Here is a 13,825-nt window from a genome sequence, read left to right on the forward strand (position 1 = left end):
TTATTATTATTCACAGGAGTTTATGGAAACCACACACTCCTGCCAGTTTGGTCTGAATAAAAAAAAAACATGAATTAGACTGTCAAGCAGAAAACGCTAATGCTCACTCCCTAATTTGATGGATGTGTTGAAGTTTTTTCTTTTCACTCTCACTCTGTCTTTTCTGGCGCACAGTGTGTGTGGTGTGGGTGGTGTGCATTGGATCGACTGAGGTTGCTCTGGGGAGAGAGCAGAAGCCTCTGATTTAGTGAGTACGTGTGCTTGGCTGCAGTCGGAAAAAGCTCCCAAGGCTTTTCGCTCGTCTTGGTTATGATGAGACAGCTCAGCCACTCATCCCCCCTCAGTGCAGACGTGGTGGAATTTTGTTCTAATAACTTAGACCCTCTTGTGGATGCTGAAATAATAATAAAATAGGATCCTGTCATTCTCAGAAAGTTCTGTCTGAGACGCAAAGGCAGTAACTGTCCTTAGATGCCCTCTACATAGTCTTTTTTTTTTTTTTTTTAAAGGAGCTGCTGCTACTTAAGGCTAACAAATTCCCAGCCTATGGGAGCATATTGAGGAGAATGGGTCGAGTTGTCGTCACATCCAGAGAATAAGAGAGTTGAATTCCTGACATCCTGGACAAATTCCTTGAGACAGAGGTGGTGCTTGCAGTGAACAGCAGATCTGCACAGTGCACACTCTGAATGTAAGGAGTCAGATGCAGGAGTGACAGTGTCAGAGGCTCGAATTCTGGCACATGGTCAGGGAAAGCCCTTAACATCTGTGAGCTCACCATCTGTGCACAGGGAAATCCAAACCAATTTTTGGACGGAGAGAGAGACAAAGATGGGTGACTGTTTCCAAATGTGCAGGTACATACACAACTTACCCAATAGGGAATGAATAGGAAACAGATTGATAAGGAAAAGAGGAAAGCAGTTCAGTGTACTGACACATCAGTGTCAGCACATCAGCCTAACAATGGCATAAAAATAATGTCGTATAGTACAACATGTAAGAAGATATTTAATGTTGGCTTGATCTGATTGTTATTTATTGGATCAATGGAGATTTTTCCATGCAGGATATTGTTGCCATCTGATTTATTGCATGCTGTATCTGGGTTCATTCAAAGTGGTAAACAAGTAAGTCTGGGAATCGGCTCTTGTGCAGTTTTATGTGCTGAATTAATAAGTTAACAGAACCCTCTCAGTGTAGCTTGCCCTCACCTTACTTCACCTTTCAAAGGTGAAAAAAAGAGAAAACAGCTGAGCATATCCGTAAGCATGGAAGGAGCATGCCATGTTTTGTAGTGAATCCAGACTCCCAAAGGTTTGAGTTTCCTTTAGCAGTGGTCGGCTCAAACACAGTAGTCCGATCCAAGGATGTTGACCGCAGAGTTGTGTGCGTCTGCCAAGTTTTTGAGACTACTACTCTAGTAGCTTTGTGCAGTAGCGTTAGCTTGCTGTGGAAGAATGTAATACTGTTGCTGTTGAACCCGTGACAGTAAGTGGCTTTGAAAGCAAATGGACAAGAGACAGTGAGTAACAGTACCTCTTATGGTACACCACAGAACATCGCCATCACAAGACGTGGTGTAACCATGCCGACTAGGAAATACCATCATACTGTATGTACACTGATTCCATGGAGTAAAAGTGACTCACGTACTCATAGCAGCACATAGCAGTCCCACCGCTAACAAGTATGGAAAAAGCGTTACTAGCAACTTCAATGAATCAAAGTAGAAGCTATGCTTTCAAAATGGTGGTTGAGACGTGCTTCGAAAGTACAGAGGGATACTCAAGAAAACAGCTGACACAGGGCTTTCCTATACAGTCTCCCCGCCAGCACTAACTTACTAATGACATGTGGTCAGTCTGTCATGAAATGCTAGCTTGAGAAACAGCTTAATGCTGATCAGATTCACTTTTAAGGAGGATTTTGAGGACTTGTATTGTCCTCATCCGTCCTCCCCAAACTCAGATTTATTTCACAGACATATATGGTTAATGCACATTTGGACACAACTGGTATATTCTTATCTTTTTTTCAAGAACAGTCTCTTCATATGGGGTTTTCAGTATGAGAAGTCATTGTTAGTAGGCATTTGGGAAACTACCTACTTAGCCTAATGACTTGCAGAAAACAGGATATGAAGCAGACACACAGCTCTCTCTCTCTCTCTTTTTTTTAAGTTTGTGCTTCAGAATCAGACCATGCGTAACTACTCAAATTCCTCTCTTTCCAGATTCACTTCTTGGTCTCCTCCAAGAGTGTCAAAATGAACGTGGACTGCCAGGAGGTGGCTGAGAAAGAGATTAAGGAAGCTGGAAACACATCTGCGGATGGCTATCAAGTGCTTGGCAAAATGTCCAAGTCCATTGGCCAGAAAGGAGAATCAGCGACCGTAAGTTCTATTTGGGGCTATGCTTTAATAGCAGGGGAAAACAAATAAACTGATCTAATAGATGCACCTACAATAGGTAAAATAATCTGACCATTTCAACGCAAGCATACATTCTATACATATCATGATTTCTGTTCCATTACTAAGCTGTATTGATGTGTTGCTGTGATGGGTAAAAGGGTGAATATTAAAATGCCAGCAAAAAGAGGGAGATATTTTGGTGTTGGAATGCTGTGAAGAATTGTGGATGTGCCAGTGAATTGGCCAGATCAGATGCAGTACTTTGTGCATGTTTTGCCTGTTTACTTTTTTGAACTGAAACGCCTACATAACAGACATATGTAACATTTGTTTTTGTTTTTTTGTTGCACAGTTCCAGCTCCAGATGTTTGACATTATCTGCAGCCTTGCCTGGACAAGCAGAGACAGATGTTGTGACCTTCCGTCCATGGTAAGACCCTCCTGAACGGACACCTCAACTGTGGGGAGGGTTAACAGTATGACACCGACACCTCTGCTTTCCTGTAGCCATTTAGCATTCATCTCTGTGTTGGGCATGTGCGTTAGGGGAAGGGGTGGCATGTACGTATGTGTTACTGCATGTGTTCATGTGTGAATCATAGTGTCATCGTGAGTTCTTTAACACATGTTTTAGATGTCCTGTATGTGGGTCTACAAATCTGAAGTGACATCATGCCAAAACATCTCTTTACCACAGACTATCACTATACTGCATGCAGAACAATAGCAAAAGCTATTTAATTGGTTGTATTTTGTTGGCTTTTGTTTTGTTTAGGGTTTCAACCACAGTCATTGTGAAATTGGAAGTTATGTTGTTTTCTGATATTCTCAAAGTCATAAAATGGAGTTGAATAAATGTGAACTCAGTCCAGAGAGACTGACACCCTTAGCTCATGTTCAAGAACATCGTTTTTGAGCGCTAGCTGTGTTAGCTTACAGGCATTTTGAATTGATGGATTCCAAAACAAAGACAGAATACAAAGACCCAGCTTCAGCATTAGATGGATTCAAGTGCCAAAGCCAGAAACACCCAGAGGAGGATATACCCCTTCTCTCTCATACGGCAAAACACATTAGCAAACACCAAAAACAAAGCACGGCTGTCAGGGTGCTGGCAACAACACATCTTTGTACACGTTTTATGGTGTGCTTGTAACATACTGTACTGGCCCTGGTTGTGAGAGGCTGTTAACCCACTGATCTAACCCCATGTTACAACTGGAAAAGGTTGTTAAAGGACCTATCAATATCATGGCTGGTGTTGCTGTCTAATGTTATCCACTCTTTTATTCTGAGATATTTCCAAGACATCTGGTCCTGCAGACATTGCTTCATGACTTATTTTGTTGTGGTATATCTGCAGCGATATTTGCATGTACATTTATTCACTTCAGTATGTTTTGCGATATATATATATGAGAGTTTAAAAAAACAAATGATCTATTCTATTAATGGATAGCATATAATAGACCTCTTGTGTGGAATAGTGATAGGATTACCAAAGAGCCCAGGGTCTCCACCTCCACTTATCTGTCTCTGAGGCAAAAGACATGCCTTAGATCTTGGCTAACCACTGTTTTTCTCCCTCTTCTCTACTTCCTGTCTGCTCTACCTCAGCGTGATGAGTCCAAGTGCCCAGCTCTCCCCAACGCCTGCACATGCACCACTGAGAGCACAGGAATTCAGGGACCACAGGGGCCTGTGGTAAGATCATCATGAGAAATTTCATCTCCCGTTTTTTTTTTTTTTCCCCAAAACACCCCTCTGAAATTTATGGACGGAAGTGCACAGGGGCCGTGCTGACATGAATCTGACAGGCCCCGAGGAGACAGTCGAAAAACTATGGAGTAGAAAACGCCATGACTGCCAGCCAACAGCAGCAGCATGGCCTGATGCTGAAATGGGCTGGAAAGTTTGGACTACTGTAGGGGGGCAGGTCATCTTCAGTTCATTGCTGTCACAACATTCAGATTGACGGTACTTCCTTATTTGCAGGGTGCCCCAGGAAGCAAAGGTCCAAGGGGCGAGAGAGGAGAGACTGGTCCTGCGGTTAGTGTCACACTATTGATTCCATTCCTCTGCTTTTTAATTCATCGTGTTCAGATAAACAGACATGCAACAGTTGTTGATTAGATGCTTGGTTTTACCAATGAAGGCTCCAACAAGCATCTATGGCATAGCTATCCAGAAATGTTTTTTGTTTGTTTGTTTTCTGAGAGCTAAACCATGTAAAACCTGCTTTTGCTGATTTGCTGTACTCCTCCATCTTAAATCAAATACTTCCTGTGGTGTATCAACAGGGTCCAATAGGACCACCTGGAGAACTGGGTCAGACCGGACCTATGGGTCTTCCCGGGCCACAAGGACCCAGTGGAATGTCTATTCCTGGTGATGCTGTGAGTTTGCGCAACCCCTGTTTCTCTCCTGAACCTTCCTCCTTTCGTGTCATTGTCTTAGAGTGTCGCCAGCTTTCAGTAGCTACCCATAAATTCCCCTCTACCTCTCAACGCATTAAGCTCAGGCCTCAGCTTGGTTGTTTGTTACGCTGAAAGTAGAGACAACTGTGGCAGTGAGCTTTGCAGCCTACATTCCACCATGTCTGGGAACGTACATTTGATATCTCGAGCCCCTTAGACCACCTAATCTTTATGTGTCTGCATAAATCTGCCGCAGTTTCCTCCTCATAAAAGAAACTGCTTACAGTACACAGTGTGGGCGAGCTGCTCTGTCAGAGAATGCACGAAGTGGCAGAATCATTTAGAACACCTTAGAAACACAGTACTCAGAATATCTCTCCGCTGCTTTGCTTGGTTATGTTTGGTCTTAAGACATAAGGTTCTGCACCGAGGTTCTGCCGGAGGGTTAATGCTGCTGCATGCCCATAGGCATCACATCAATGTACAGTAGTCTGCTTTTGACATGGTAGAAATTGTATGCATGTATAAAGACAGTGACATTTAACAATTAAATAGGTATATCATTACTCTTCCATCTCAAAACCAGTGATTAACTGTATTGATTCTCCGTGCCAAAAGAGCTGAATGCTTCACTGACAGTTGATGAATGTGGAACAAAAATGTTTGTTCTGGTTTATTTTACTTAAGGGCCGCCCTGGACCAAAAGGAGATGCTGGTGATTCAGGACTACCTGGACAGAAAGTAAGTTGGCGGAGAATGTTGTTTGTGGTTTCTGAACAGGAAACTGGGTATCATCCATTGAGTAGAGTAGATGCTACTGCTCTGGATCTAAACCATATGGCAAGACCTGAGTCATATTTCAGACCAACAGGACTTAGAGGGAGTCTGAGACCCACAACAGTTTGAGATCATAACATTAGATTTAATCTCTGCTGAGCTGCATACTAGCCCAGTCTAAAACAAATCACTGCAATGCATATGTGGATCCCTATGTGGATTATTATGCATATGACATGGCAACGTACCAAACCCTTTGAATCGCTTGCTGCTCCGCATTTAGGCAGATGGAGACCTGAAACACAATGAGAAGAAATCAGATAAGTGAGCACTCATGTTGCGGTATAGGATACAGAGGCTTGGCACACAACTCTTGCATCCTCTACAAGACCTTCAACTGGACCTCAAATAAATGCTAAATAAACAAATGAACGAATAAAAGAATGGTAGTAATCATACAGTGGTGACCTCAAATTACCGGGTTCACAGACAGTGCGCTATTACATCACTGCATTACTATTACATCCCCAATATACATCCCATAATAATATACTGTACATGGGTACATGGATCAAAGAGTTTCATGATGTCATACAAGTTGTTATATAACTATATTCATTCTCCTCAATTTGTAATCTTTAATCGTCAGTCTTTAATCTTCACTGACAAAAGGCTTGCATTAGCCCTTTGGACAAACATTATTTATTTCTACATCTCAAGCTACTTGTTCATTACTGCAGCACAACTGGCATTTCTAAAACACACCTTCTGAACAAAAGTTTAGTGCTTACATTGCTGTTGCTCAATTTATACATTAGGTCACTTATGGCCAGGCTGAACGTGTGGATTAATAAATGTTCTGATATTTGAAGTGTAGTAAAGCCAACATCCGAATAAATACAGGGTAGTACTTGCAGGTGACGACTCTGGAGCAGATGTCATAGCAACATCCATTTAATGACTTGCAGAGTGAGCAGCCCAGGTTTATAAAAGCCAATAAAACGGATCTGGAATATATTATGTTCCCTGTAAATCTTATGCCAAAGCATCAAAGCTGCAAGAGGACTGACTATAAAAACGTGAAGTGAGTGAGTTTTTTTTGAGTAAATGAGAGCTGAAAAGGAGATTTACTGTTTGACATGTACAGGGGGTCCTCAGTGAAACGACCCTGGAGTTTGTGGTTGGTGACCTGGGTTGATGTGAATCGTTAGAAAACTGGTACTAAATTGGGTCGTTTTTCCCTCTTTTGTTTCCCAGGGCCCACCTGGAACTGCTGGTGGTATTGGCCCAATTGGACCAGCTGGACCAAGAGTGAGTTGCATTGCCATTCCCTATAAAAACACATAATTGCACTGTACATGTGAGTGAATTCACCATTACTCCTACTCATTCTATATTTTTGTTTTACACAGGGACCCATTGGCAAGGAAGGATCAGCCGGACCTAGAGGTCCACCAGGGCCAATGGTGTGTTGTTATTGATATTCTGTTACCAAAACTAGGCATTAAACACTAATATTTCTTTGGTATACATTTGCCAGCTCCCAGTTAGTGATCGCGTTGACTGGTTGCGCTTGTTTCTGCTGTTGTTCCCTACTTTCTTTTTTGGTGTGGACTGAACATTTCTGTCATTCTAGGGACCTCCTGGGCCTCCCGGAGTCCAAGGCCCCACAGGACATACTGGAAAGCAGGGTGAAAACGGCAGTCCTGTAAGTACAGTCAGCTTCTGTATGTTTCGCTTTGTCAGTCTCTAGTAGCAGAAGTGTTGGATATCGCCATGTAGCTCAGGCTGGAAACCTCCACATTTTTCTATCTTGCTTGCGTTACAAAATCTGCGAGGACCAATCACAAGCTGGCTTATCCACCTGGAGCACCCGGTTGGTCCGACTGGTTGAAGGACTATCCACATGCGCACAGTCATTTGAACTATACCCCTTGGTCGTGCGTCTTGTGCAGTAGAAAATACAAAGCAGACTCCCAAGACTAATGTTCAATCTTAAAAGATCAGCTCAGTCAATCTCTCGTGTAGAGATCGCGTACGAGTTGTGTAGTGTGCTTAGTGTAGGAGTAGTGTAGTGTGCCTAGTGTAGGAGTGGTGTAGTGTGCTTAGTGTAGGAGTGGTGTAGTGTGCCTAGTGTAGGAGTGGTGTAGTGTGCCTAGTGTAGGAGTAGTGTAGTGTGCCTAGTGTAGGAGTGGTGTAGTGTGCTTAGTGTAGGAGTGGTGTAGTGTGCCTAGTGTAGGAGTAGTGTAGTGTGCCTAGTGTAGGAGTAGTGTAGTGTGCCTAGTGTAGGAGTGGGCAGCCTTATGAGCAGGGTTCTCTCAGGCCTCCACTGATAAATGGGCTGCATCAGTTATGGTGTGTTCCTCTTTGGTCGAAATTAAATAATGTGACCACATTTGCTCTAAGTTGCTATAAGTCACTTTGGGTAAAAGGATCTGCCAAATGAATACAAGTGAATGTAAATGCTATGTTCCGCTAAACTTATTTCATTTAATTTGTATTGTTATTTATTTGTATGTCGCTTTGGACAAAGGCATCTGCTAAATAACCATAACCATAACCATTACTCAACATTGCCATTGAAAGCAAAGTAATTTCCCTAGTTGGATACAGCATGTGAACTACATGACTTCTGTCCTTCTGTCATCTGGGGTAAAAGTGTCCACATAATCACATGGTGGCAACCGTTGACTGGATACACATTTACTATTACATAGTGACATTGCTCTCCTCAGGCTAGATTTGCGGCCGAAGTTGAAGTTGTCTAATGCTAGTGTTTTGGAGGACAAAGACTTTAATGGTGCGGATGTCTGTGTCGGTTCTGTTACTGATATTTGTTGTGTTGCAGGGAGCCACAGGGGTGAAAGGAGACAAGGGCGACAGAGTGAGTGATGTTTTCAATATGCGTAAGAAATGGCCTGTGAATGAAGGAACCTTTTTTTTGCCTTGTGCTCAACACTAACACGATTCACTTTCTTCATTTGCAGGGTGATATTGCCTCCCAAGGCATGATGAGATCCATTGCCAGACAAGTCTGCGAAGCACTAGTGAACAGTAAGAATGCCACTCATTTCGTAATGAAAAACATGTGTCTGCAGTAAATTGTGAGGGCCAAAGAGTTTTATTCACTATTTACTTCTTTTCAAACTGATTTTGAACAGAAAAGAAACAGCACATATCCATCACCTTAAGGCGATTACTGATCTTGTCAATTGCATAAAAAACAAAGTGTGTAAAAGAATATAGAGATTGGTGTCATGTTCATTGCAGGTGCCTGAATCCTTTTCTAAAGTTCCCTCACTTGGTTATTTGTGGTGCTAATAAGGTCCTTTGCCTCATTGCTTTCAAGGTCAGATGAGTCGTGTCGACGATCTCATCAAACAACAGATTCCTAGTAGTTACCGTAGCAACAACCCTGGACCAGCAGGTCCACCTGGACCTGGCGGACCTCAAGGCCCTCGTGGAGAGCCTGGAAGAATAGGCAGAAATGGCTTCCCCGGAAATCCTGGATTACCTGGAAATCAGGGAGAGAGAGGTGCTTGACCAACTCATCCCATTCATTGCCATCACTTCTTTCTTCTCTCTGTGCATGCCAGCTGTGCTGTTGTGCGGGTGAAATATACTGTAGTCATGGCGCCGAGTGTGCCATTCAGTTGATTAGGATTACTGTAGCGGTGTGTTGCACTGATCGCTACTTTGTGAGATTTTTATGAGAGTTGTGCCAACACCATGTGGTGTTGCTTGCTTGATTTGATGAGCATGCTTTGATCTCTGAACTCCTGAAGCCTGCTGAGTGATTATTTCTCTACTTTTGATGTCCTATGCATGCTGACCACAGTTACAGTCCCCAGGCAAGGCAAGCCATTTAGCTACATTGGTTCTTTGCATCCCAATGGTAGTTACTGCTCAAGGCAGCAAGTTAAAATTCCATGTCCGTGGGTTTGCTTGTCTGTATAACAACCTGTTTTGAATCAAAGCCTTCAAGCTTTGAATTATCCTTTGTCTTTCCATGTATCAATCCTTCCAATCTTCCCTATGGTGTTGGAAACCTGTTTTCCTGCAATGTGTGCATGCTGATGTGGGTCCCAGTGGTTAAAGTCTTCTGTTTCCTTTGTGTGTGTGTGTGTGTGTGTGTGTGTGTGTGTGTGTGTGTGTGTGTGTGTGTGTGTGTGTTTGTGGTTGGGTGTTTGCCTACACAGGAGTACCTGGAGAGAAGGGAGACAGAGGCAATCCTGGAGTTGGACAGAGAGGGCAGAGGGGACAACCTGGACCTCCTGGTAAGTATAAGTATAAGTATATATACTTTTTTGATCCCGTGAGGGAAATTCGGTCTCTGCATTTATCCCAATTCGTAAAATTAATGAATACACACAGTGTACGCAGTGAATACACAGTGAGGTGAAGCACACACTAACCCAGAGTGTTAGTGGCCAACAGCGGCGCTCGGGGAGCAGTGAGGGGTTAGGTGCCTTGCTCAGGGGCACTTCAGCCGTGGACTGGTTGGGGATCAAACCGGCAAACCCTCCAAAGTTAAGATTCAAGAGTAGTCCTTCATACCAAAATACTCCTGCGTTGTTTTGTCCCAGACAAGCTCACACAATGAGGACGCAAGGAAGCAAGGAATCAACAGAAGCACTTCAACACAAGTGCAACTTCAGCACTTCAATGGATTTAAGTGTCGTTTACCAACACATGGACTTTTTTTTACCCCCATGTTTCCATGGACTCAGCTTCGGATGTTTGCTCCTGGCCTGAGGGTGGATAGGTTACCTGTTCCACTGACAAGAGTTTTTTCGAAACTGTACTTCCTCCAGGGCAACGAAGTAGTCCATCGCAGCTGTCCCAGCAGTGTTAGCTGGGACCAAAGGGTCTCCACACTAATTTATTTCTGTCAAGTCGACCTTGACAGGAGATAAAGTAGCTAGGTCAAGTAGTTGGACCTTTCGAGATAGTTAAGGGTCAAAAATGAAATATGAAGGAAAAACCTTCAACCTGTAGCACCTGTGATCTTATATGTTCTTCTGTTTACATGCCAGCTGGCAGTGATGTCAGCCCTCACATCTGTGAAGCTCGCAACTCCTTGCATCAAAGACCCTACAATATATTTCCTACGCTGTTAATCATACTAAATATTGTGTCTGGCCAAAACAAAAAAAAATTAGTCTGAGAGCCCACCACAAAGCCGCTCGTCTGAACACTGTTGCACATCTTCCCATCAGGACCACAAGGTGACTCCAGAACTGGACCTCCCGGCCCTTCAGGCCCTAACGGGTCTCGTGGAGCCCCCGGCCGCAATGGCGTCTCTGGGGTGAGAGGCCCACCCGGCCCCCCAGGCTACTGTGACTCCTCCCAGTGCGTCGGAATTCCATACAACGGACAGGGATACGGAGGTATGTCCTATTTATAACTAAAGGGTGCATGATGGTGTTAGCAACAACCCCCAACCCCCCCTTTAACATAGATGGCATGTCATAAACAATGCATGGTCGTAGTCTTTTGAATAATCAGTAGCATAGACGCAAATTACTAAGAGGTAACTCCTAGGGTAACTCATAAATTGGGGAGCAATGTATAGTTGGCTGTATATGTTTGAAAAGAAAAGCACTGGTTACGTGGTGACATCTAACATTTTTGACATCTCTGACCTGTTTCAGGATCACCATAGTAAACCTTTAAAAACACCCGTGCTGCTTTCACTTTGAAATCCTGAGAGACACCTGTTTCTAACCACCAACGAACTGATTCAAGAACATTGAACCCACTAAATACAAACAGAAAAAGCAAAAAACAACAAAGAGCATAACAAGTGGACTGGTACTAACAACAATTTACAACTACTAGAAACAGACAAGCAACGGTGATGGCAACAACGTAGTAGCCTGTTTGCATCTTGAAGCCAAATCGGCGAACAGACAAACCACTTCTGTCGGGTGAAGGAGCATGACCACAGAACAAACAACAAACATTTTTACTAACATGGTGGCCAAGACGAGAATAATTTTTTAACCTGTTAACTGTGAGGTGGTACCTGTAAATAAACTAATTGTGCCTTGTAAATGAATCACACTAAAAATTAGTTTAACACCTGTAGTAAGCTTGTGCCTTGTACCCTGTTGCTTGCCGAATGCCAACACGAATGCCTCTCTGTGTTTTATGTAACTGTGTGCCTTAAGTATTCCCAAACAATTTGCTCAGGGCCAAGATGAAGCACATGCTTTTTGTACATGTGACCCTGGAGGTTTTAAACATTCCCTTTTCCTAAAAATTCACCTGTATGTGCACAATGACAATTCTAAGAGTTTACCTTTTTCATTTTTCATGTAGTATTTTTTTAAGCACTAACTGTAAATCTGTCTATTGTAAGGTGTAGCAAGCAATGCATTCCCAAATGCATGCATAGGCTGATGGTACAATTTCTAACTTGTTTTTCAAAATGAATGACAGAAAAAGAGTAGTAATTGCAACTCTTAGACTCGTTCCCTTATATTACAGCATAGTCTTTCAGTACAGCTGAGATGCACAAATGCACTGAAATGTTTACAAATCCTTTCTGTCGGTGCCTTTGAAATCTGTAGCTGATTACACATGACCACATCCAACCCCATGCTATGGTCAGTCCTTAAGACAGTTCCAACTCCACTGTTAACAAAAGAAATTATGAACCTGCATGTCGAAACAGTCTAAGATCACAGCCATGCTCATCTGGCCAACAATATTTTCAAGGAGAACGCGAAGCAGAACCACAGGTAGTCCCCATACCTGAAGAAGAGGAATATGACCTTTCACAGCGTCGAAAGAGGTCTCTATCAAGGAAGGGATCAAAGAGGATAGCACCATAAGAAGCGGACGATGTTCTCGACTCAATTTTTATGTATAAATTATATATATAATTATGTGTTTGTTGTAGTCACTCTCAGACATGTAACTGTGAAGGGATATGCACACTTGACATCAGGAGGGCTTCCCGCTCTCTTTAAGCCTAATTAGTCTATACCTTCACGTTCAGTGAGTGCACACGTAAAAACAAAACAAACCAGAAGGGAAGGTGAGCAAACCAAAGGAAATTGTTTTTCCATTTTTTATTTTTTTCTTGATCTGTGATCTTGTTTTTGTTTTTTCCTATTTCAAGTAACTATGTGCCATTACTTGTAACATACCCGCATCATGTCTCATTCATCGGAGGATAGCCGTTGCATTTAACAAAAACAGGCTGCGTTTGAAAACATATTGGTTGAAAGCAAATGTATAGAAACAGCGCAGTGGCGATGGCACTGTGTTTATAAGTCATAATTACAGCTCATCATAAATGCCTCATTATAGTTGTCGTTGTGTTGCAATTTCACAGTCATACGTCATACTCTGCCACTGGAGTCATGGTCACATCACAGCATCATCTGATCTGTTTCTCACTTTTACATACATCAATTAAACATGACTTCCTTTTGTTATTTTAGACTTAATATTTATCAGTGTTATTATATCAAGTCACAGCAGATTTTAGCAAAGGTGGAATTGCATGTCTGTGGTGTATATTTAGTAAGTTTTCCATTTGTTTTGTCCTTGTTTTTTTTGTTTGTTTGTTTGTTTGTTTGATTTTTTTTTTTTATCTGAATATAGTTGTTGTCATTGTTGTTTTATCATTATCTCATGCAGTTGACATGTGTGTGCAAGACTATGGATATGGTATTGCTGCTTTATGTTTTAAACTGCAGATTGTGAATTCCACAGCCTTATTTTCTTATTTATTTCTGAAACCGAAGAGGCATTTTTCAATAAAACTACTGAAAATTTAAAAATGGTGTCTGTGCTGTATGTAACATATTTTGCATGACGTTTTTAGCTGTTTTAAGGACATGACAAGGTGTTTGATTCACATCTAAGCAAAGGCATTGATATTTTAGTACTGTTGATCGTAAACAAATTATTACAATAATAACTATGAATCCAACCACATAGAGTAATCATCCTCACCTCAGTGACACCACTGACAATTGTCTGTGGTTTAACACAACACAAACGTACAGTATCTGGACTATGCTACAAAGAGGGAACAAGTTCAGAGACAGTGCAGTTGTCTAGGTCACCATGATTCAACTGAACTAATAAACAATTGTGTGGTGGACCATCACTCAGAGGGGGAGGGATCATGGGTGGTGTAGAGTAAGACAAACTTTCTGCACAAGAGTAATGACCCTGTATCGTCAGACTATGAGGA

General features: G+C 42.3%; 1 protein-coding gene across 1 annotated transcript in view; it reads left to right on the top strand.

Annotated features, from left to right (window-relative positions):
- Positions 1–13,406, top strand: part of col12a1b (collagen, type XII, alpha 1b) — a 71,210-nt gene extending 57,804 nt beyond the window's left edge. Inside the window, exons 61-75 of the mRNA XM_062551364.1 lie at positions 2,237–2,395; positions 2,769–2,846; positions 4,034–4,120; positions 4,412–4,465; positions 4,717–4,812; positions 5,521–5,574; positions 6,868–6,921; positions 7,023–7,076; positions 7,247–7,318; positions 8,459–8,494; positions 8,598–8,664; positions 8,960–9,145; positions 9,810–9,887; positions 10,830–11,000; positions 12,334–13,406. Of these exons, the coding sequence (XP_062407348.1) occupies positions 2,237–2,395; positions 2,769–2,846; positions 4,034–4,120; positions 4,412–4,465; positions 4,717–4,812; positions 5,521–5,574; positions 6,868–6,921; positions 7,023–7,076; positions 7,247–7,318; positions 8,459–8,494; positions 8,598–8,664; positions 8,960–9,145; positions 9,810–9,887; positions 10,830–11,000; positions 12,334–12,449 (1,362 nt within the window). The 3' untranslated portion in view covers positions 12,450–13,406. The remainder of the gene's footprint in view (positions 1–2,236; positions 2,396–2,768; positions 2,847–4,033; positions 4,121–4,411; positions 4,466–4,716; positions 4,813–5,520; positions 5,575–6,867; positions 6,922–7,022; positions 7,077–7,246; positions 7,319–8,458; positions 8,495–8,597; positions 8,665–8,959; positions 9,146–9,809; positions 9,888–10,829; positions 11,001–12,333) is intronic.
- Positions 13,407–13,825: the final 419 nt, after the last annotated feature.

This window comes from Sardina pilchardus, chromosome 12 (genome assembly GCF_963854185.1).
Source record: "Sardina pilchardus chromosome 12, fSarPil1.1, whole genome shotgun sequence".
Lineage (NCBI taxonomy): Eukaryota > Metazoa > Chordata > Actinopteri > Clupeiformes > Clupeidae > Sardina > Sardina pilchardus.